The sequence below is a fragment of the Oncorhynchus mykiss genome, chromosome 7, assembly GCF_013265735.2.
Source record: "Oncorhynchus mykiss isolate Arlee chromosome 7, USDA_OmykA_1.1, whole genome shotgun sequence".
Lineage (NCBI taxonomy): Eukaryota > Metazoa > Chordata > Actinopteri > Salmoniformes > Salmonidae > Oncorhynchus > Oncorhynchus mykiss.
Genome location: NC_048571.1, coordinates 64,843,130 through 64,866,660, shown reverse-complemented (window position 1 = coordinate 64,866,660; position 23,531 = coordinate 64,843,130). Strand labels below are relative to the sequence as shown.

General features: G+C 41.9%; 1 protein-coding gene and 1 pseudogene across 5 annotated transcripts; one reads left to right on the top strand and one right to left on the bottom strand.

Moving 5' to 3' along the window:
• Positions 1–1,529: 1,529 nt before the first annotated feature.
• On the top strand, positions 1,530–8,134 carry LOC110528246 (annotated as a pseudogene). The gene is made up of 6 exons (XR_005052696.1): positions 1,530–1,725; positions 1,912–2,020; positions 3,253–3,360; positions 6,399–6,550; positions 6,941–7,071; positions 7,632–8,134. The product of XR_005052696.1 is annotated as a negative elongation factor D-like (transcript).
• On the bottom strand, positions 8,047–23,381 carry ctsz (cathepsin Z). 4 transcript variants are annotated; one of them, XR_005052636.1, is made up of 7 exons: positions 20,394–20,584; positions 15,835–15,998; positions 14,967–15,146; positions 14,655–14,805; positions 10,202–10,367; positions 9,173–9,632; positions 8,047–8,655 (listed from the first exon to the last, which is right to left on the bottom strand). XR_005052636.1 is itself a non-coding variant. In XM_021610139.2 (6 exons), exons 1-6 carry the CDS (start codon positions 23,227–23,229, stop codon positions 9,507–9,509), a joined length of 822 nt encoding a protein of 273 aa, XP_021465814.2. In that variant the 5' UTR covers positions 23,230–23,381; the 3' UTR covers positions 8,047–9,506. The 4 variants fall into 4 exon arrangements, 3 of the variants coding, with proteins under 3 accessions (XP_021465814.2, XP_021465813.1, XP_036839727.1); XM_021610139.2 differs by lacking the exon at positions 20,394–20,584 and adding an exon at positions 23,195–23,381 and having other exon boundaries at positions 8,047–9,632; XM_021610138.2 differs by having other exon boundaries at positions 8,047–9,632.
• Positions 23,382–23,531: the final 150 nt, after the last annotated feature.

The window sequence follows — 23,531 nt, the reverse complement described above, 5'->3', positions numbered from 1 at the left end:
CAGGATTCATTTGTGAAGAGCACACTTCGCCAGTGGCCATCGAAGGTGAGCATTTGCCCACTGAAGACGACACTGAACTGCAGTCAGGTCAAGTCCCTGGTGAGGACGACAAGCATGCAGATGCGCTTCCCTGAGACAGTTTGACAGGTTGTGCAGAATTTATTTGGTTGTGCAAACCCAGTTTCATCAGCTGTCTGGGTGGCTGGTCTCAGACAATCCTGCAGGTGAAGAAGCTGGATGTGAAGGTTCTGGGCTGGCTTGGTTACACGTGGTCTACGGTTGTGAGGCCGGTTGGACATATTGCCAAATTCTCTAAAACTACATTGGAGCTGGCTTGTGGTAGAGAAATTAACATTCAATTCACTGGCAACAGCTCTGGTGGACATTCCTGCAGTCAGTATGCCAATTGCACGCTCCCTCAACTTGAGACATCTGTGGCATTGTCTTGTGACAACTGTGAACTTTTGTCCCAAACAAGGTGTCCCTGTGTAATGATCATGCTGTTTAATGAGTTTCTTGATATGCCACACCTGTCTGGTGGATGGATTATTTTGGCAAAGAGATGCTCACTAACAGGGATGTAATAACATTTATAAGCTTTTTGTGCATATGGAAAATGTCTGGAATCTTATGTCAGCTCATGAAACATGGGATCAACACTTTACATGTTGCGTTTATATTTAACCACTGATGAGTGAAGATGGGAGATTTATTTCCCCAATGCTCTATTTTCCACCATTTTGTTTTCTTCTATCAAATCCTCACACCGGTTATCAAAACAGTTCCATATCCTTCTTTTTACCCCACAGTCGTGCATCTTCAGTTAAAAAAGGCGCACCACAATATGTCCATTGTTTTCGAGAGCAAATCAACTGGAATTAATCTATATTTGTTTGTATTTCTCGTTTGTCTGTCTACACTACAGCAGGAAACACGCATTTATTCTGCCAAGCCACAAGGCGGCGCAATGGGCGCATGTAACTATGGACCTTCAGATATCTCATTGAGATTTCTTTTACTAGCAAGTTAGTTTAGGCAAAGGCTATCTAATTGTTTTGAAAACACACTGTATTGTTTTCTAAAGTATTAGCTAGGCCTGGTTTATTATAACTCGCCGTGTGCTTCACATTATAAACCCTACTCACTCTCTCGTCATCATGGACTAGGAATATTACGAGAGGAATATTGGAGACTGGGATGGTCCGGATGGCAATGTAAACACAATCTTTAGCTACTGTATGTAGCCAGCTAGTGAATGTACAATGTCGCTAGTAATGGCAATGTAGCTAAAAAAATATATTGTATCTACATTGTTGCAGGCTGTTGATTCATTGTTTGACAGAGCCAAATCGCGAATTTATATGGCGATAGCTTCAATGTTAAGATGTTATTTCCTTGGCTGAAGTGATGTGACTTTCATATAGCAGGACGACTATGTTGAAGGGGAGAATGATGGGAAAGTTCAGGAGGACTGCCTACAGAAGTTCTCCAGCAGAGATTACATCATGGAGCCTGCTGTACACCCTTAACGTAAACACACTATTGCGTGTGTCTGCCTAGTAACGTTAGTGTGTGAAGAGTCCGACCATTTCCTGCAGAGGCTTCTGTTTCCACAGTTATTTCAGGCTGGTGGCTCCCCTGAACACGTCATCCAGCTCCTGTCGGAGAACTACTCCGCTGTGGCCCAGACTGTCAACCTGCTGGCAGAGTGGCTCATCCAGATGGGTAAACAACAATGGACTGGGCTGCAAATGGCACCCTTTTCCCTATGCAGTGTACTACTTTTGACCAGTAATGCACTGCATGGGGAAAACCCTGGACTCCACATACACTGAAAATGTTTTTTTTGTTCCTCTCACACTGTTTGAGACACATAGTGGAATGTATGTTTTTTCGGACTGTGTATTGCAGGTGTAGATCCAGCTCAGGTGCAGGAACGGGTAGAGAATCACTTGAAGAGTCTGCTGATCAAGCATTTGACCCCCAGAAGGCTGACTCCATCTTTACCGTGGAGGGAGAGGTGAGATATCAGTCGCCAGTGAAAGACAAACCACCAATGCTTTGCTGTGATCTGAATGTGACAGATAGCTCAAAACTGGTGCACTCCTGCTTGCTTGCTGTTTTTTTTCACTCTTATTTCGTCTCCTAGAAAAAAAACTTGATTAATCATATATATTTTTTAAATTCTCTGTTCTTGCATGTAATGTGTTTCCCTCAGAGTATAGTAGAAACCCTATAGTATGCAGTGTATATAAACGTCCATTTTTCAGGACCCTGTCTTTCAAAGATAATTCGTAAAAATCCAAATAACTTCACAGATCTTCATTGTAAAGGGTTTAAACACTGTTTCCGATACTTGTCCAATGAACCATAAAAAATTAATGAACATGCACCTGTGGAACGGTCGTTAAGACACTAACAGCTTACAGACGGTAGGCAATTAAGGTCACAGTTATGAAAACTTAGGACACTAAAGAGGCCTTTCTACTGACTCTGAAAAACACCAAAAGATGCCCAGGGTCCCTACTCATCTGCGTGAACGTGCCTGAGGCATGCTGCAAGGAGGCATGAGGACTGCAGAGGGAAATAAATTGCAATGTCCATACTGTGAGACGCCTGAGACAGGACGGACAGTGGCAGACCACCTGCACAGGATCGGTACATCTGAACATCACCCCTGTGGGACAGGTACAGGATGGCAACAACAACTGCCCGAGTTACACCAGGTCATCCTGACATGACCCTCCAGCATGACAATGTCACCAGCAATACTGCTCGTTCTGTGTGTGATTTCCTGCAAGACAGGAATGTCAGTGTTCTGCCATGGCCAACGAAGAGCCCGGATCTGAATCCCATTGAGCAAGTCTGGGATCGGAGGGTGAGGGCTAGGGCCAATCCCCCCCAGAAATGTCTGGTAATTTGCAGGTGCCTTGGTGGAAGAGTGGGGTAACATCTCACAGCAAAAACTGGCAAATCTGGTGCAGTCCATGAGGAGGAGATGCACTGCAGTACTTAATGCAGCTGGTTGCCACACCAGATACTGACTGTTAATTTTGATTTTGACCCCCTTCTTTGTTCAGGGACACATTATTCCATTTCTGTTAGTCACATGTCTGTGAAACTTGTTCAGTTTATGTCTTATGTTCATGCAAATATTTACATGTTAAATTTGCTGAAATAAACGCAGTTGACATTGAGAGGACGTTTCTTTTTTTTACTGAGTTTAGTAACCCTGTCCTCTTGTTGGTTCAGACTCCTTTCTGGATGGAACAGATGATCGCCCACACCACCTGGAGAAACCTTTTCTACAAGCTGGCCGAGGCCAACCCTGACTGTTTGATGCTCAACTTCACTGTCAAGGTACTGATGATCACCCAGCAGTTAACAACCTCTTAGAGCTACCCCCTACTTTTTTCAATTTCCGCCTGAAGACATACCCAAATCTAACTGCCTGTAGCTCAGCCACAGAACCAAGGATATGCATATTATTGGTACCATTTGAAAGAAAACACTCTGAAGTTTGTGTAAATGTGAATTGAATGTAGGAAAATATAACACAATATATCTGGTTTAGATAATACAATGAAAAAAAACATGTTTTTTATTTTTATTGTATCATCATCTTTAAAATGAACAAGATAAAACAAACATTCAGATAGGATGATGGGGACAATTTCAGTGAAAAACATAAGAGGGCAACAATACTCTCCAAAATGAGTGTGCTTCATGACATTTATCATGAAGTCACCCAGGTGTCCCACACAAGTAGCCAAAATGTGGCCAAATTGGTGAAGTTATACATTTTGAATGGAATAACTATATACAAAATACCAAAATGGTATTCTAACACCCCCCCCCCCCCCCCCCCCCCCCCAAAAATGGAGAAAAAATAATATACATTTACAAAATAACACAATATTTGGAAGACCCTCAGTCCTCTACACAATATTGTGCTGCTGATGCCAGGTGCCATAGCACATCCATGCCTGCAGAAATACATTTGGGCAGATGAACACCACTTGTGGCAGGAGCTGGATGAACCAGCTTCAGTGGGGGATGGACACCTTGGCACTGCGGGCTCCCATTCGGAGTAAATGTCACTGTGAAAGAAAATGTTCAGTTAGAATATTTTCACATATGAGCTCTGTATCAACAGGTATAATAAACAGATATATATAGAGTACAGGGAACATAAGGTTGAATATATTATTATAGACCTGCTGGATATACTGTCTCATTTATATTATGACATTTCAGCTAGATCTACTGTCTCTATTATATTATGACAGACCAGCTAGATCTACTGTCTTTATTATATTATGACAGACCAGCTGTATCTACTGTCTCCATTTAACTTTGGCCATTGTTGTGGGCCTGCCCTCCCCTCAACAGCCTCAAATAGGCTATTTCATTTCACAAATAATATTTTATATTATTAATTTCAAACAACGGCATTAGCATGAGAAGAACTTACCAGTCCAAAACGATGCCCTCTCCGTTCAAAAAATATTCCTCCATTTGGGAATCGCTAAATTAATCAAATCAAATTTATTTATATAGCCCTTCGTACATCAGCTGATATCTCAAAGTGCTGTACAGAAACCCAGCCTAAAACCCCAAACAGCAAGCAATGCAGGTGTAGAAGCACGGTGGCTAGGAAAAACTCCCTAGAAAGGCCAAAACCTAGGAAGAAACCTAGAGAGGAACCAGGCTATGTGGGGTGGCCAGTCCTCTTCTGGCTGTGCCGGGTGGAGATTATAACAGAACATGGCCAAGATGTTCAAATTTTCATAAATGACCAGCATGGTCGAATAATAATAAGGCAGAACAGTTGAAACTGGAGCAGCAGTACGGCCAGGTGGACTGGGGACAGCAAGGAGTCATCATGTCAGGTAGTCCTGGGGCATGGTCCTAGGGCCCAGGTCCTCCGAGAGAGAGAAAGAAAGAGAGAATTAGAGAGAGCATATGTGGGGTGGCCAGTCCTCTTCTGGCTGTGCCGGATGGAGAATATAACAGAACATGGCCAAGATATTCAATTTTTCATAAATGACCAGCATGGTCGAATAATAATAAGGCAGAACAGTTGAAACTGGAGCAGCAGCACGGCCAGGTGGACTGGGGACAACAAGGAGTCATCATGTCAGGTAGTCCTGGGGCATGGTCCTAGGGCTCAGGTCCTCCGAGAGAGAGAAAGAAGGAGAGAATTAGAGAACGCACACTTAGATTCACACAGGACACCGATTAGGACAGGAGAAGTACTCCAGATATAACAAACTGACCCTAGCCCCCCGACACATAAACTACTGCAGCATAAATACTGGAGGCTGAGACAGGAGGGGTCAGGAGACACTGTGGCCCCATCTGAGGACACCCCCGGACAGGGCCAAAATTGTGTGTACATCTGTACATCTAGACTTAGATTTAGCTTTTCCTGACTTAGTCGCCATACTGATTGATATATAAACAGCTGAATATGCGCTTTACCAAAACAATGCTGTGCGTAACATGCGTGGCTCCTTCCGGTATGAATCGTCAATGGCGAATGAACCTCTTTACGCCGGAGTTTACTACATGGGTTGGTCTTCCAACACATAACCATTACATTTTGCCGTTTACCTCAGCTCATTGGCTATCTACCCAGCTAGATTTCAAGACGATCAGTGGTCATTGGGTTAAAATATAGTCAATCAACGAAACAGAGGTCATATCAATGGTGCAAAATGATGTCATTACTTGTTGTCTTCAAATCGGTTTCTTTCAGTCAACACGTCCCGTGAAATGACCCATCAGGTTTGGTTGTGTTACAAACAAACCAGTTGATTGCAATGAAACCAAACATGACTGAAAAAGTCACGTTCTGTGTCTGTATTTACCTCGAATGTGTCGTCGAAAATGGAATGAGACGGAATTCACGACACAAGCGGTTCACAAAATGTTTCGTGTTAGGCTATACAAATGGATTTATCAAACAAAAGATCATTCATTGTGTAACAATGAGCATTGGGATTGCAAACAGAGGAAGATCGTCAAAGGTAAGCAATTTATTTTATTGCAGTTTGTGATTTTGTTACGCCTGTGCTGGTTGAAATAGTTGTTTTTTATGGGGCTCTATCCTCAGATAATCACATCGTATTCTTTCGCAGCAGATTTTTTAAATCTGACTACGCAGTTGGATTAGCAAGATTCTAGGCTTTCGAAACATGTGAGACACTTGTATTGTCATTAATGTTTAATATGACTATTCAAGTAGTGATCACCGTATGTTGTCGAGTTTCATCCCACTACCCGGTTCGGTGCGCAGAGAGGTTAATAACTAACGTCGTTATGGGTCAAACTGTGTAATTTTCCTCCTCTCCTTGCTGATTTTTTTGTGTGTGTGTGTGTGTGTGTGTTTTCAGCTCATCTCAGACGCGGGCTACCAGGGGAGATCACCAGTGTGTCCACGGCGTGCCAGCAGCTGGAGGTGTTCGCCAGGGTCCTGAGAACCTCTCTGGCCACACTGCTGGATGGAGGAGAGGACAACCTGGAGAAGAACCTGCCAGAGTTCGCTGTGAGCCTCTAATCAGGTCCCCCCCTGTCCATATAATTATATTCATTAGGATCTAAAAGGCAATACTGATTCTAGAGATCAGCACTCCTACTCTGAGACGCTTTATGATTACCGGCCCTGGTGTTCCCAAGAATACGATCTAGGCATATTTGTCATTCTCACTCAATACAAATCCTTGGTTTGATGATTTTGTAAATGTGATGTATTCAAGATTTTGAATCATTTGTAAGGGGTACTTCAATCAGTATTTCACTAACCAATATGTAATTGCAGGACATTGGGACCACAACACAACATGTTGCAGGCTACCTGTCTTTTGGCATGAGTGTGTCTGTTTGTGTGGTTGGTTTGGAGCTGAACTGTTTTCTTCTCCTTTTCTGTGTTCCACAGAAGATGGTGTGTCACGGTGAGCACACTTACCTGTTTGCCCAGGCCATGATGTCCATCATGTCTCAGGAGGAGCAGGGAGGGTCGGCCATGCGCAGGATCGGCCAGGAAGTACAGAAGTCTGCACATCAGAGGTATCCTGCCCTCTACACTATTTTGCCAGTATTGACTTACTTGACAAGCTTTTGGCTCCTATAAGGAGCATAGGCTGTTGATACATGTCCTCCATCTTGGCAGCATTACATATGATTGAAGGAAATGCATTGAATTTATTTAAATTGATTCCTGCGTTTTGTGAAAGGATGGTTGTATTATCTGTAAAATCCAGTGTTACAATAAGTTTGAACATTGAGTGAGCAGCTTTGTGGAAAAGGCAGTCTAATGAAGTTATGCTCTCAACTGTCACAATCTCAACTGAATTGGTTGGATAGTAGTAAAATATTGATAGTGTTTGCCTTATCAGGTGTAGGATTTGATTGCCCCACCGTACACTTCGGACTTTGTCCAGCTGTTCCTGCCCATCCTGGAGAACGACAGCATCGCTGGAACCATTCGGACAGAAGGAGAACATGACCCTGTTGCGGAGTTCATAGGTCAATCTCTTATACCATCTTTTTCATGGCCCAAAAGTGTCTACATGGTTTAATATTTTCCTTTTGCTCAGTTATAGAATCATCATTTTGCTCCGTTTCAGCCCACTGCAAATCCAACTTCATAATGAACTGAGAATGACACTGGTTCGGTTTAACTTGACTGAGGATGTAGCGGGAAGACCAGGACCTTTTGGTTATGAGCCAATCCCTGGATGTGTTCTGCTGAACGAGGACTGGAACATTGCCGATTGAGGCTGACCACTTGGGTGTAGACTTTCACCTGCAACTTTTTATTTTCAAATGTGGTGTAAACACATGACTCAGAATTAGGATGTTGTGTATTATTGCTTGTCTGGAGGTATGTGGAGAACTTGTGCAGCTCCATTCATTTCACTGTAGTTTCCATTAGTATGAGCTAAAGTTTAGGTCTGTTAAATGTATGTATGACTGACTGCTCAAAAGGTTTGGCCTTTTTCATGGTTGCCTTTTTCAATTTGACAAGAATCATGACACATCTTGGTTTTATTAGTTCCAGACGTAGCGACAGCCACCATTCTTCAGCATTTATTTTGAGGTGGTTCAGAAAATGTATCAACTATTAAAACAAGTTTCTGTAACAGGCCTGGATTCAAACAAATTGAACTGTGGAAACCGTCATGAAGACAAGCATAAATGACCTTTAAGCTAAGTGCAGTGAGATATCAGTGCATTTGTTTGAACCCTGGCCTTGCTTTCAGAATACTGAAATCATTCAGTTAAATTTGCATACAACAAGACAAGTGGCATCAGAATTGATCAAAGCTTCAACATTTACAGCCACAATTAATTCTTCCTAGCCTTTTGAGCTTAAGCTAAATTGTGCACCTAATATCAGCATTTGTACATAATGACTTGTTCAGTAACATTTTGTATAAGAAAAAGATCCGAAAGCACATCAAGGCAACATTTTTTAAAATAACTTTCCTCTTCCCGATTTTACCATGGTACATTGTTACAATGTGGAAGTAGCCTGAGATTGTATATCTATAGTTTTCTATGACAATGCTGCCTATTAACAGCTTCAAGGGCCTCATTTATAAATGCTGCCTACATGCAAAAGTTGGCATTCATAAAAACTGAAAATGTGCTTACCTCCATGCAAACACACATTTTGTAGTGGTTGAAGTCTGGTATTCCAAGCAGGCAAGTTGGTATTTTGTGCAAATGGTGGATGACACGCTTATTTTAAAAAAATGCAACCATTTGCTGTTAGAAGAGCAAAAATGTATAGGTACACATTTTGTTTTTTGGGATCTTAAATAATTTGGAAATTATTTTCATAACCATTGCAGAATAAATTCCTCACCTTTTCTGGGTGCTAGCCATACAACAAATTACCATCATTTAAAATGGTCCTAGTAAATATATAGCACATGCAATCCCATAGGCAGCGCAGTTTATAAGATATACTTCAATGTAAAAGACTGGAACTGTCAGTAGCTTACCATAAATTAAAATGTTTGAGAGTAGACTAGACAAAGTTTCAGATTTCACGGGAAGTTCAGCATATTTAGGTTGGGGGGGGGGGGGGGGGGGGGGAGGAAGTCTATGCAAAACATTGAATTCAAACGTGATACTGACAGGTCCACACAAATGTGCCACTTTTTTTCCCTTTCAGAAACTGTCCTCTGCAAAATATTAAGATTCTGTCAACACCTCAAAACATTTGATCATATTTGTGCTTTCTTTTAGAAACTGTGGCCTAGTTCCAATTTATACAGCAAATAAAGGGCATTATTGTCACCATAAAAAGGTGAATGAGGGCATTTTCCAGGCAGAGTTTTAACGCTTGTTCACGCATGCAGTTTTACGACAGGTCCGATTCATAAAATCTCTATATTTTGATGCGGACAGATATTTAGTGTGAAATTTATGCAACGGTTGATGGAGGCCCCAGGTCTTCAGAAGAAACATTGGTTGGTCCCACTGCCTGTTGTCTACATGTAGGTCTTGGGCACGATGGGATCTCCATACATGCAGTCTTCCTCCAATGCCAGGTTGTACTGACTGCCACTTCCTCCCTTGTAGGCGCTGGTCACGATCCTCAGCCAGCCCTTCTCACCCTGGCAAGAAAACACATTTACTCAATCTGGCGTTTCAGCTAGATAAAGATGCTAGAACATACATGAACAATAGAAAGTGAAGTGTATGTAATAGTCAAGTTAATAAACTACAGGAACGGCTAAAGGCTGGGATTGGTAAATCTACAGTAGAGCATGAGGTTTTAAATTCTCTGCTGCAGCTAGTGTCATGAAAGATCACAACAGACTACCAGCTCCAATATGGCATGCAGTGTTCATTCAGTCAATGAGGATGGAACAAGCTTCCCCATAACGTCCATCTTCCGAAAAAAAAAACTACCTCTTCACCATGCATCTTGATTAACCTCATAGCCCCACCCCCCCATAAAAATTAAAAATTAAACACCCTAGACTTTCACCAACACTCACTTGTCTTAGCACAGACTTTGTGGATAGCTACTTGATCTGTGGTCGTCTCACCTAGCTACCTTAAAATAAATGAAACTGTATATAAAATAAATAAAATATTTAAAAAATATATATATTTATAAAAAATAAAAATCCCTCTAGATTACAGCGTCTGCTAAATGACTAATATGTACAAATTTTACCCATGGCTCTCCCCATGAGTTGCGGACGATCCAGAATTCCACACCGTTCTCATCCATGCCCCAGCCGGCAACAGATACAATGTGGTTGATGAAGGGCTCCTCAATGTACTCAGAGTACAGGCCTCCAGTGTAGGCGTCCAACTTGTCAGTGGCCATGATTCCACAGCTACCAAGGACAGAAAACAAAAACTTTAGTTAAAGCGAAACTAATTAGTCAGCATTTTTTTGTTTATGTTTTTGCAAGGACGTGAAAGGAAACAGAATGCACTAGCAGATTGGAAGTCTATGGGTAATACTAGTTAGCAACTTCCTTCAAACTGCACAGAGACAAAAACGGTATCCACAAGTTCAGCTGACTCGAAGTACAGAATCAGTCAAAGGTTTGGAAACATCTAAAAAGTTATTCATTCCATGGTTCTTTTTTTTTTTTTTACTATTTTCTACATTGTAGAATAATAGTGAAGACATCAAAACTATGAAATGGCACCATGTAGTAACCAAAAGTGTTCATCAAAATAGATTCTTCAAAAATAGAAAATATAAGTAGCCACCCTTTGCCTTGACAGCTTTGCACACGCTTGGCATTCTCTCACCCAGCTTCATGAGGCAGTCACCTGTAATGCATTTCAATTAACAAGTGTGCCTCGTTAAGTTAATTTGTGGAATTTCTTTCCTCCTTCATGCATTTGAGCCAATCAGTTGGGTTGTGACAAGGTTGGGGTAGTTTACAGAAATAGGGCTAAGTCCATATTATGTCAAGAACAGCTCAAATATGCAAAGAGAAAATTACAGTCCATTACTTTAAAACATTAAGGTCAGTCAATCTGGAAAATTATGAACTTCGAGTTTCTTCTTCAAGTGCAGTCGCAAAAACGATTAAACGCTATGAAGAAACTGGCTCTCATGAGGACCGCCACAGGAAAGGAAGACCCAGAGTTTCCTCTGCTGCAAAGGATAAGTTCATTAGAGAATTACCAGCCTCAGAAATTGCAGCCCAAATAAATGCTTCACAGCACTCAAGTAAGACACATCAACAGTTCAGAGGAGAATGCGTCAATCAGTCCTTCATGGTCAAATTGCTGCAAAGAAACCACTACTAAAAAGGACACCAATAAGAAGAAGACACTGGCTTGGGCCAAGAAACATGAGCAAAGGACATTAGACTGGTGGAAATCAATCCTTTGGTCTGAGTCCAAATTTGAGATTTTTGGTTCCAACCGCCATGCCTTTGTAAGACTGCGTAACCAGATGACCTCCGCATGTGTGGTTCCCACCGTGAAGCATGGAGGTGGTGTGATGGTGCTTTGCTGGTGACACTGTCAGTGATTTATTTAGAATTCAAGGCACACTTAACCAGCATGGTTACCACAGCATTCTGTAGCGATACGCCATCCCATCTTGTTTGCGCTTAGTTGGACTACCATTTATTTTTCAACAGGACAATGACCCAACACACCTCCAGGCTGTGTAAGGGCTATTTGACCAAGGAGAGTGATGGAGTACTGCATCAGATAACCTGGCCTCCACAATCACCCAACCTCAACCCAATTGAGATGAGTTGGACCGCCGAGTGAAGGAAAAGCAGCCAACAAGTGCTCAGCATATGGTAACTCCTTCAAGACTGTTGGAAAAGCATTCTAGGTGAAGCTGGTTGAGAGAATGCCAAGAATGTGCAAAGCTGTCAAGCGGCTACTTTGAAGAATCTAAAATAGTTAGATTTGTTTAACACTTTTTTGGTTACTACATGATTCCATGTGTTATTTCATAGTTTTGATGTCTACAAGGTAGAAAATAGTACAAATAAAAACCCTTTGTTACATATCAGATATGTGATTTGGCTTTACATCTTGTGCGAATCCATACACAGTCACTGTTAGGTGGGAGCTCATGAGAAGAACAGCAGTCACCATGTTAACCCAGTCCAGTTACAAATGTTACCTTTATTTAACCAGGTAGGCCAGTTGAGAACAAGTTCTCATTTACAACTGCGACCTGGCCAAGATAAAGCAAAGAAGTGCGACAAAAACAAGAGTTACAAACAAACGTACAGTCAATAACAAAATAAAAATCTACGTACAGTGTGTGCAAATGTAGTAAGATTAGGGAGGTAAAGGGAATAAATAGGCCATAGAGGCAAAATAATTACAATTTAGCATTAACACTGGAGTGATAGATGTGCAAGTAGAGATACTGGGGTGCAAAAGAGCAAAACAAATCATATGGGGATGAGGTAGTTGGGTGTGCCATTCACAGATGGGCTGTGTACAGGTACAGTGATCGGTAAGCTGCTCTGACAGCCGATGCTTAAAGTTAGAGAGGGAGATACAGATGCAGAGCTGTTGGCCGGGGTAGGGGTAGCCAGGTGGAATGCATGGCCAGTTGTAGAAAAATGCTTATTGAAATTATATAGTGTAGATTTATCGGTGGTGACAGTGTTTCCTAGCCTCAGTGCAGTGGGCAGCTGGGAGGAGGTGCTCTTATTCTCCATGGAGTTTAGTGTCCCAAAACTTTTTGGAATTAGTGTTGCAGGATTCCTGGTTGAAAAAGCTAGCCTTAGCTTTCCTAACTGAAAAGTTGCATATCGCAGGGGCTATTCAATGCTAGTGCAGTACACCACAGGATGTTTTGTGCTGGTCAAGGGCAGTCAAGTCTGGGGTGTTTTAGGGAGCGTTTGACAGTGATGAGGGGTGGTCGTTTGACTGTAGACCCATTACGGACGCAGGCAATGAGGCAGTGATCGCTGAGATCCTGGTTGAAGAAGGCAGAGGTGTATTTAGAGGACAAGTTGGTCAGGATGATATCCATGAGGGTGCCCATGGTTACGAATTTATGTGGCACCCCATTCCCTACATAGTGTAACTTTGGTTATAGAAGTGGGGGTGGAGGGGGGATTTCTACTTGAGCAGTCCCTGACAAAAATAACATCTTGGCCCACTAAGAGTAGTTTTTTCTGTAAAGTTTATATTTTTCCATTGGCCTATATAGAGACACACCCTATATGTTTGAAACACGCTGTTTAAATAAATGACTCAAGAAGGAGCCTAACCAGAAGAAGAAAAAGACCTGTTCCCGAACCCCCTCCTCCCGCTGCTGGCCTGAGGTTGCAGGTAATGAGCTACACCAGCGGTCAGCAACCTTTTCCATTTGGAGTGCCAATTTGACAATTTCTACCAATCATGATTTTCATATGCACATTTTCATTCATAATCTTTACATCACAAAATCCTTGTCTATGGTTAATCTACATTCAATCTAAATGAGAAATATACAAATCTAAAAGTAACTTATTGCCATTGCTAGCTATTTAATAACCTACATAAAGCATAAACATTGCAGCCTGCAAGTAGAAAATATCCTGATAAATATTCTATAAATCACATTGGCCATGCGTAGCCAATCCTGGGGCGGCAGCCTAGTTGTTAGAGCGTTGGACTAGTAACCGGAAGGTTGCAAGTTCAAATCCCAGAGCTGACAAGGTACAAATCTGTCGTTCTGCCCCTGAACAGGCAGTTAACCCACTGTTCCTAGGCCGTCATTGAAAATAAGAATTTGTTCTTAACTGACTTGCCTAGTTAAATAAAAATATTGTGTACCATGACAGTCTGCATAGCTGTTTATACTGTATCAGTGTGAAAAGTAGGGGATCTGACAAATCAATAACATTACATTGCTATACTGACTAATAAAAACTCACATTGCGCTGTAAAAAAAAAAACGTCAGTATATCGGTCTTCAATCATTTGGTTGCTGATTTCATGATTTTATTCAGGTCTACTTAAAAAAATAATAATAATACATCAAGTGAGTGAACTAGCTTACGTTGGCTAGCTCTAATGGTGCGTCAACTGACAAAAATTAGCCAAGTTAATTTACCTCTTGAAACGGGACACAAGGGACATTTCCATACACCCAGCAGCTTTTAGATTCTGCTATCTTATAGATAGCTAGAGTTGAACTGGTTGTGGTCTACTAGCTAGCTACTTTGTTTCTCTTCAAACAGAATTTCAGTTTGAGATGAAACATTAGCTGACGTTACATTTCAGTTACACTACTAGCTCAGAACTGGGAATAAATACTTTTTTCTATTAAGTCAAACCTGTTACCTTGACAGCTACATCAGTCAAATAAAGAGCTGCCAGTTTCTGCTCTGACAACTGAGAAAAAGCACAACAAAGAGACAGCACCACTGTGCTGGTCAGAAGCTTTGTCTTCACACTGCCTGTCTGCACACTGTGGTGTCGGAGAGCAGCCCTAAAATCCTGACGGCTGAAACCTCCAAACAGCCTACCCGACCACTCTGAGGCATCCGTATGGTCCTAAAGCACACATGCCGATTTTTGTATCACAGTGCATTGATAAAACTGGGGAGGGGACAAAATTGCAATTTCAGAACGTGAAAGTTGCACCCCTGCATTTGAGACACAGCCCATGTTGACCAGGTCCAGTTCCTAACCTGATAGGTCCTCCAGCGTAGATCTCAGCCATCATCTTCTCCCTCCCACTGATGGCGCCGAAGTCTCCGACCTTCCACAGGGTATAGTTCTGGATAATGTTACAGACCCCGAATGTTGTGCAGGTTCCACACTGATTGAATGGTTTGCACTCTGCAAGACACAATATGGAGAACATTTTAAGCCTGAGAAATTGTAAATTAACAGAATCTTAATTTGATGTGACAGAAATTCTTGTGATCAAGTCATGGGAAAAAAATGTAATGTACAACCAAGAAAAAATTATGTTCAGCTAGGAGTTCTTGAGGCCTTACTCTGGTCCTTGGCCTGGTAGTTGTTGCAGGTCTCGTCAGGGATGCCGTGTTTGTTGGCGTACTCCCACACCCCAGAGTGATCCCCTCCATGACAGGAGCCGGCCTCACCACAGTCCACCACATTCTGGACTGACAGATAAGCAGAGGGCCAGGCTCCCTTTCGCTTGATGTTGATGCGATCTGACAAAGGAGAGCAAACCACCAACAACCAGTCCATTAATTTAGCACAGGTGACAGAATCTGCTCTTACATGTTCACAAGTCAAACTTAGTAAGGACTACTCTAGAACTCTGAAGTCATGGTATTGTTATGATAAAAGGACAAAGGACTACTTGTATGAGCAAAGGAGGAACTGTACTTTGCATTCTACAACAAACATGCTTTACAGGAACAAGATTTACAGCATAACCTGAATTACAGGAAACCATGAAGCTTTAACTGCACGTCAGCACATTCAGAGGTTGGCATTGCCACACCGCTTCACTGCCTCACCACTTCTCTGAATTTGGGTCATGTGTTAAATGCCTAACAGACATGCATGTTTGAACAATTATTAATGTTTACTCCACCTTTGTTATAAAATTGTTTCCAAGTGACTTTAATTTGGTACAAATCATCTTTATGACCATCTTGATGATGAATTACCAAGATGTGCAATACTGTACTTATAGTGAATCAGAGGTTTGAGACATCTGTGGTCAAATAATAGAATTTCACAATCTGATCATCCATTTGTCCCTTTGTACGGTGCTCCCTCCTGATGCAAGAGAGTCTGTAAAACTCCCAAATAAATTGGATATGGTTTGTTCATTTCTATGAGCTGTACAGGTCGGACGACTGTGGAAAGGCGAACTTGAGGTTAAGCTACCTGCCATGGCGCTGGTGCTGCCGTGTGCCCAGCAGGAGCCACAGTATTGGGGGATGTGCTGATTGCGAGTGGTGCTGACGTAGTTGGTGCCGTTGATGTTCCTCCAGTCCCACGTCTTGGGGAGCTCATTGAGTTTCAGGAACTTGTGGGGTCTAGGCAACGTCCTAATGAAAGACATGACATCAGGGTACAAGGTTCTCTAGACAGAATTCTAATGTAGAGCAGCTAAAAGCAGTCTCAGCAAGCATGACGGATAACAAAAATGCAGTGCGCACTTAAGGTCCCATACCATGACGGTACAATTCAAAACCTGACCAGGGGTGTAATCATTAGTCCAAACAGTTGCAAAATGTGTTGCAAGTAAAACAAGTTTCAATTGGACAAATTCAGGTATATCCCTCCCAGTTTCATGCAGTTTGCTTTCGTTTAAGAAACGTTTAGCAACAAAAAAACAAAAAGAATAGGTGTAATGAATACACCCATGATCGAACTTGGCATATCTGCCTCTCCATTCAAAGATCAAGCACTCAAAAGCATCCACAGCACAATCATACTTTCAAAACTCAGAAGCCAAATAGCTACTACCGTTGAAAGGGCCATGCATGTTTCTGGAGACATGCAGTTGTCAAATTATATATTTGGAGAGGGCAGAATTTTGATCGCCCAACAGCAAAATGGGATGAAAAGCTTTAAAAGTCAGGTCCCAAACAATTTCTGCCCATGCTACTGGAGACCCAGTCATCTCCTTCCACTCACAGACATGTCAGAACTTTTCTACCTTGTTTCCACCCTCGGCTTTGATTGCTTCATTGATTTCAAACTTTGGATAGCCATGATATGCCTTTTCTGTAATAAACTGATTAACACTTGAGTCAAAATCACAGGGGGTAAAAATTCTGCACTTGAATATTGTTTAAAGAAGAAAGTTATGTAGGAGCCTACCAATCAGCTAATTCTCATTATGGGACAATTCTGAAACCTGCAGGAACTTGGCAACATTTGAACCATTATTAAAACATATGAAAGAATTACATGCAATAAACTCATACTCAGTTACTGACCAATGATATCGAGTGCAGAATATGCAGGCAATTCACACCTGAACCAATAAAGAACACAAATCAACACTAGACAGTTGAAACCACTAGCGACAAGTGCCATAGATTTAGACATCGCAGATATCGCGTCGCATAACTGTCCCATTATTGAGGCCATCTCCATTTTGAAGTAGTCAATTTTCTTCTACTACTTCTATGAGTTGGAAAACAAAGGTTGCATACTGCCACCTGTATTATGTTTGAACCACTGAGGTATAATAAGAAATGGACTGTCTAACGTGTCCGTTGTTTTCAAGGGAATCTACTCACTTTCGCATACATGGACCTTCTAGATCTGGTTTATAAAGGAGCAACATCACATGCGCACTAGCACTCAGTGTGCACAGGGACCAGCCCAAGAAGCGAAGAAGTCATCACTTCATCCATAAACATTGGATGAATATAAAAGGTTAATATCTTCAGCAGTGAGTGATAGGTCTCAGCGACAATTACTTATATAATTTAAATGGGTGTTTTGTGCAAAGACCAGAACCCATGCTAGACCAGAACCCTGTCAATTGGTTAACAGGTATAAATGCCAAGGTTGGTGATCAAAATCAAATTGTATTTGTCACATGCACTGAAAAGAACAGTGACATACTTACTTACAAGCACTTAAACAATGCAGATAATAAAAATAAGTAAAATAAATAGTCTGGGTAGCCATTTTATTAACTGTTCAGGACTCTTATGGTGGGGGGGGGGGGGGATAGAAGCTGTTAAGAAGCCTTTTGAACCTAGACGGTGCTCCGGTACTGCTTGCCTGTGCGTTAGCAGAGAGAACAGTCTATGACTAGGGTGGCTGGTGTCTTTGGCTATTTTTAGGGCCTTCCTCTGACACCGCCTGGTATAGAGGTCCTGGATGGCAGGAAGCTTGTCCCCAGTGATGTACTGGGCCGCACTACCCTCTGTAGTGCCTTGCGGTCGGAGGCCGAGCAGTTGCAATACCAGGCAGTGATGCAACCAGTCTAGATACTCTCGATGGTGCAGCTGTAGAACCTTTTGAGGATCTCAGGACCCATGTCAAATCTCCTGATGGGGAATAGGCTTTGTCATGCCCTCTTCTCAACAGTCTTGGTGTGTTCGGACCATGATAGTTTGTTGGTGATGAGGACACCAAGGAACTTGAAGCTCTCAACCTTCTCCACTGCAGCCCCGTCGATGAGAATGGGGGCGTGCTCGGTCCTCCTCCTGTAGTTCACAATCATCTCCTTTGTCTTGATCATATTGAGGGAGAGGTTGTTATGCTGGCACCACACAGCCAGGTTTCTGACCTTCTCCCTATAGGCAGTCCAATCGTTGTCGGTGATCAGGCCTACCACAGTTGTGTCGTCGGCAAACTTAATGGTATTGGAGTCGTGCCTGGCCATGCAGTCACGAGTGAATAGGGAGTACTGGAGGGGACCGAGCACACACCCCTGAGGGGCCCCTGTGTTGAGGATCAGCATGGCAGATGTGTTGTTACCTACGCTTACCACCTGGGGGTGGCCAGTCAGGAAGTCCAGGATCCAGTTGCAGAGGGAGGTGTTTAGTTCCAGGGTCCTTTAGTGATGAGCTTTGAGGGTACTATGGTGCTGAACACAGAGCTGTAGTCAATGAATAGCATTCTCACTTAGGTGTTCCTTTTGTCCAGGTGGGAAAGGGCAGTCTGGTGTGAAATACAGATTCCATCTGTGGACCTGTTGGGCAGTATGCAAATTGAAGTGGGCCTAGGTTTTCTGGGATAATGGTGTTGATGTGATTTCCTGCCACCTGCAGTTATGGACTGTTTGCTTACAAATAATTAATTGACTGATCCCTCCTGATGACCCATATGGAATAATGTGATCCTTCCTTAACCCACAGGAAATCCCAGTTGACTACTTCAAAAATGGTTAAAGTCCTCAATGACGCTACCCATGCTGAAACAAGCGTTTGGCACTCAGTCATCTGACATGCGCTGGCTGGCCACCATACTTCCCATATCAGAGACATGGCTGTGATTGTATGCTGTCAGAGTATATACACACACACACACACCACAAAAATGACTAATTATGCAGTGTTGCGCAAGTACAAAATAAATGACCATCTTTAGACAGAGGGTGTTTTCACACTTTATTTAACTAGGCAAGTCAGTTAAGAAAACATTGTTATTTACAATGAGCCTAGGAACAGTGGGTTAACTGCCTTGTTCAGTGGCAGAATGACCGTTTTTTTTTTTTTACCTTGTCAGCTCAGGGATTCGGTGCCGCCCCACTCGGTCTCTTTCACACAACTTTTGTGAACTCGGAACCCGGTTCGCTGATTTTTTTGTGCAGTGTGAACACGCCAAGGGAACCCATCAAAAGAGCCCCCGAAACGAACTCGAGAGATGGTCCGAGTTCGGTTCACTTACGGCAATGCGAATACAAAGTCCCCCAGGTTCGCTTATCATTATTCCCGCACGAGACTGCTACAGCAACGTTTCCCTGCCATAACTCCTCACATTGGTGCCACAAAGGGGAGATGTAAAGGTTCACGCAACAAACGTGTGCTGTTTTTGCATATTCATTTGCGATTGTCAATAATGCAGAGAAAAGCCTATAGATCACATATTGCAAATAGAGCTTCATAAGCTGTTTATTCGATTGTGGGGTTTGATTAGTGTAAGGAGACAACATATTTAGGGAGTACCGCAACAGTGTACAAAATCAATTACAGCTCTTAAAAGGAGCAGTAACCTACATCGGGTGTACACTTTAATTACAGCATTATTTAATCGAGTTATTTTCTGCTATTTCTTCTGTTACCAATCATATTCACATGCTAATAGTATCTCATAACATTCATAAATTTTAGTTATTTAGCAGACGCTCTTTTCAAGAGCGACTTACAATTTCTCAGTTCATCATAAGATCGCTCCGTGAAACAACAAGCCATCACAATCGTATCAAGTACATTTTCCCTCAAAGTATTCATCACTAAAGTCAGTGCAAGCGGGAAAAAAAATGTGTTCCTTTAGGTCTCATCTCTTAATTAAATGCAATCTATTAGCTTCCAAAATGTAAGCAGGTATATCAAGGTACATCATTCCATCAAGGTCTGATGGAATGGCTTGTCCTGCACTTCGCAAAAACCCAGAGTGCATTGAGTGAATGTTGGAAAAAATACAATTGGTTCCTTTCTAAACATAGCGATGTGAATGCAAAGATGACTCGGACCACTAAATATTTGAATTGAACTGGCAAAATAGTTGAGTCCTCATTCAAAGGCAAGGGCAGCGTGAATACAAAGATAACGGAGTAATTTTGCTCTTTTCTTTTTACCCCAGATTTCATTTAAAAAATGACTGAGATCTGTTATTTTAAAGAGGACTGATACAACTGGAAACAAAATCACTAGAACCATGTTGCAACAACTCTAGCTACTATTTTTAGCTGGAGAGCAAGCACTTAGACAACAAACATATCAAATTAGCTGATAGAAGACAGCTAAAGTTACCTGACTCCATTGTGCTTGGTCAGCTTGGGTCGATAGCATGGCTGTTTCTCGTTAAAGTAGCGTCCAGCAAAGACACCAGACAACATAAACACAAACAACAACAGTGCTCGAGCCATGTTGGAAAAGATCAGTCATATGACTTCCTAGGAACTTTTATTTTTATGGTTTCACCCGAGGGTCAACCTGAACAGGGCGCAGGCGCAGCGCAGACTGTGTCAAAAGTATTATACTTCCCTGTCATTGATTACCTGTTTTACAGACAGGACGATATGATTCTCACTGCGCAGTTCGACCTGTGCATAACCACATAGCAAATTTCATCCCATGATTAGTGACTCGCTACATACAGTATAACAGGAAAAGCTGAATTGATTTTGTTTTAGACGTTGCACCTTCTAATTAATTAATAAACCAACCAACTGAACCCACTGCTGCCCTTTAAAGCAAGAATCTTTAGCTGCTACGTCCGTTTGTGGACTTAAAGATATATACCCATTGATAAACCCAAACATAAAAGCTTGTTTTACTCCAATGTGTGTAAACAATTTAAACAAACACTATTGATAGCCTCAAAACATAGTTAAAGCTACAATATGTTACTTTTTGGGCGACCAGACAAAATTCATATAGAAATGTGAGTTACAAATCTTTCATTCTCATTGAAAGCAAGTCTAAGAAGCAGTAGACCTGTTGTATGTGCGTTATTTTTATGCTTTCCAGTCTCTCTTACTTTCATTTTGTTCACCAGCTTCAAACAGTTGAAAATACAATATTTTGGGATATGGAAAATATATTTCACAGCGGCTTAGATGGTATAATGATTCTCTACATCAGTGATCATCAACAAGATTCAGCTGGGGGGCCGGAACATAATTACAAATAAAACTTGTAGACTGCAAATTGACTGCAAGAAGCCCAAAACAGATGTTTGACAAAACAATCATTTCAAAGCTAGCTTACGTTTGTATACGATCACGTCTCTATTATGCGTAGAAACACTTGTAACAGATTTCTTAAATTAATATCACTTGGAACTAATTCCCTGGTGTTATTACAGTCTTATGTCCAACAATGAAAATTCAAAAAGAAAAACATTATTTTTTGGGGCTCAAAAGACTTGGGGGGGGCACATAAAACCACCGCAGGCCAAATTCGGCCCATGGGCCGCCAGTTGGGGAACTCTGCTATACACCATGACTGCTTGTCTTGTCACAAACTGAAATTAGGCTAACTTTTAGACTGTTTAGCAACCAGGAAATGGCAGAGCGATTTCTGCATAGTGCATCTTGAAAACTATAATTTTTATATCATGGATGCATGGTCAGTCCTTGCATCTATAGGTTTTATGAATTTGAGAGTGGTTGGAGAGGTTTACAGCCGCTGTTCCGCTATGGGGACAACAAGTCACATTGTTAGGGAGGAGACAAGCATCTTGACATTATATCCAGTATCTCTGGAGTTAATACATTTCTACAGGCCCCAACCCTCAGGTTATAACCAATCCCATGGCTATTGTTTGCTAAAATAGCTTGAGCTATCTTTGTTGTGAGAAGTGCTGCATCACTGCAGTCTATTCCATTTCTGTCATTGTCTACCTCAACCATGGGAACATTTGGGTCCTCCTCATCTTCAATTGTGAAGCACTGCTGTTGCAATTATGACAATGCAGAATGTTCTTGGTTAAAAGTGCAATGTGTTTGAGACACTGGAAACGGCTTCAACACACCAAACATGAGCTTCACAACACCTCTGACGTGGATATGAGCTTGGTTGTACCATTGTTGCTCAGGTCTTATTGCATGAACAGAGGGGGGGGGGGACAAGAAGTTGGTCTATGCATACCCACTGTCACCAAGTATGATTTCACTATGTTGTCCTCCTTCAAGCTGAGCGTACAAAGAGGAGTTTTTGAAAATTCTTGAATCATGAATTGTACCTTTCCAGGGTGCAACAATGTTGGAAAACTGCAAATTGGGAGTGTACACACACTTTGCACATTTGAGAACCATTTTTTACAATTCCTGTACTCCTCAGCATATGCTGTAGTAGAGGGATACTTAATGGGATTATGACATCCATCTATACAGCCAATAACTCCAGGCAAATTCCCATATTCATAAAACTCTACCTTGTAGTTGGTGTGGTCTGCAGAGAACTTGACGTAATTGTCTTTCAGTTCACATATAGCAGTGCAGACTGGACTAATCTGCATGCAGTCAGTTCACTTACATCACACAAATCTCTTGTTTCACGATGAAGGTTTCAGATGCCAAAAACCTCAGTATTTGTAGGGAAGGAGGAATGGGCCTTCCCTAAAGAGTCAGATGAAAGCCTTGCCTCAAGCAAACAAATGATCTCAGCTGCATTTACTTTGTACATACAGAAACGGTAATGGAAAATGTATTTAATCTAACTCATTCAGTGGGTTGCTCCTGTCGATAACCCCCCTTCTGTCCGTCCTTGGTGGTGCTCTTTGATCATTGAATGTCCAGGTAATCCATTTCCCTCCATTGCCAAGGTCAACCCAGTGGCCACTATACATTCATCTGAAGTTGAACCTGCCACTAGCCTTCCAATCTAAACTAGGGCATATCTGAGAAATGCCATTTCAGTCAATTGAGTTTAAAAAGTGCAAATTGAATATAAGATTAGGTTTAATAGGCCCGCAAAACTGTCCATTATGTTGGGGCTTTAGGCCTAACTACATGGTCTGTAACCTGATTTGATGTGTGCATAAATGTGAGAAGTAAGTCTATGCGACCAGGTGTTGAATGCAAATACCCAGGAGACAGCAACTTTACCTTAGCTCCAGGGATAGCTTAATCATGAGTGCCATAGTTGGCCAATCCAAGCAGATTAGCGTTGGTTCAAAGTGGTAACCCAAATTAAATATATACAACAATAAAACTAGAGAAAAGCATAAACTATAGGTTAACTAACAAAAACCCACAAACACTGGCAGGCCAAGAAGCCTCTGGTCACAGAATGCCAATCATCCAGATTACTCACACCTGTCAATTTATCCAGGATTCCTGGCAAAGAAGAGCCCTTCACCCAGTTGGTGCTGCCACCTGGGGATGGAGTATGGCAGAAGTGTATCTTGGTAATATGTTGCCTGGCTGGTAACACTGAACTCCC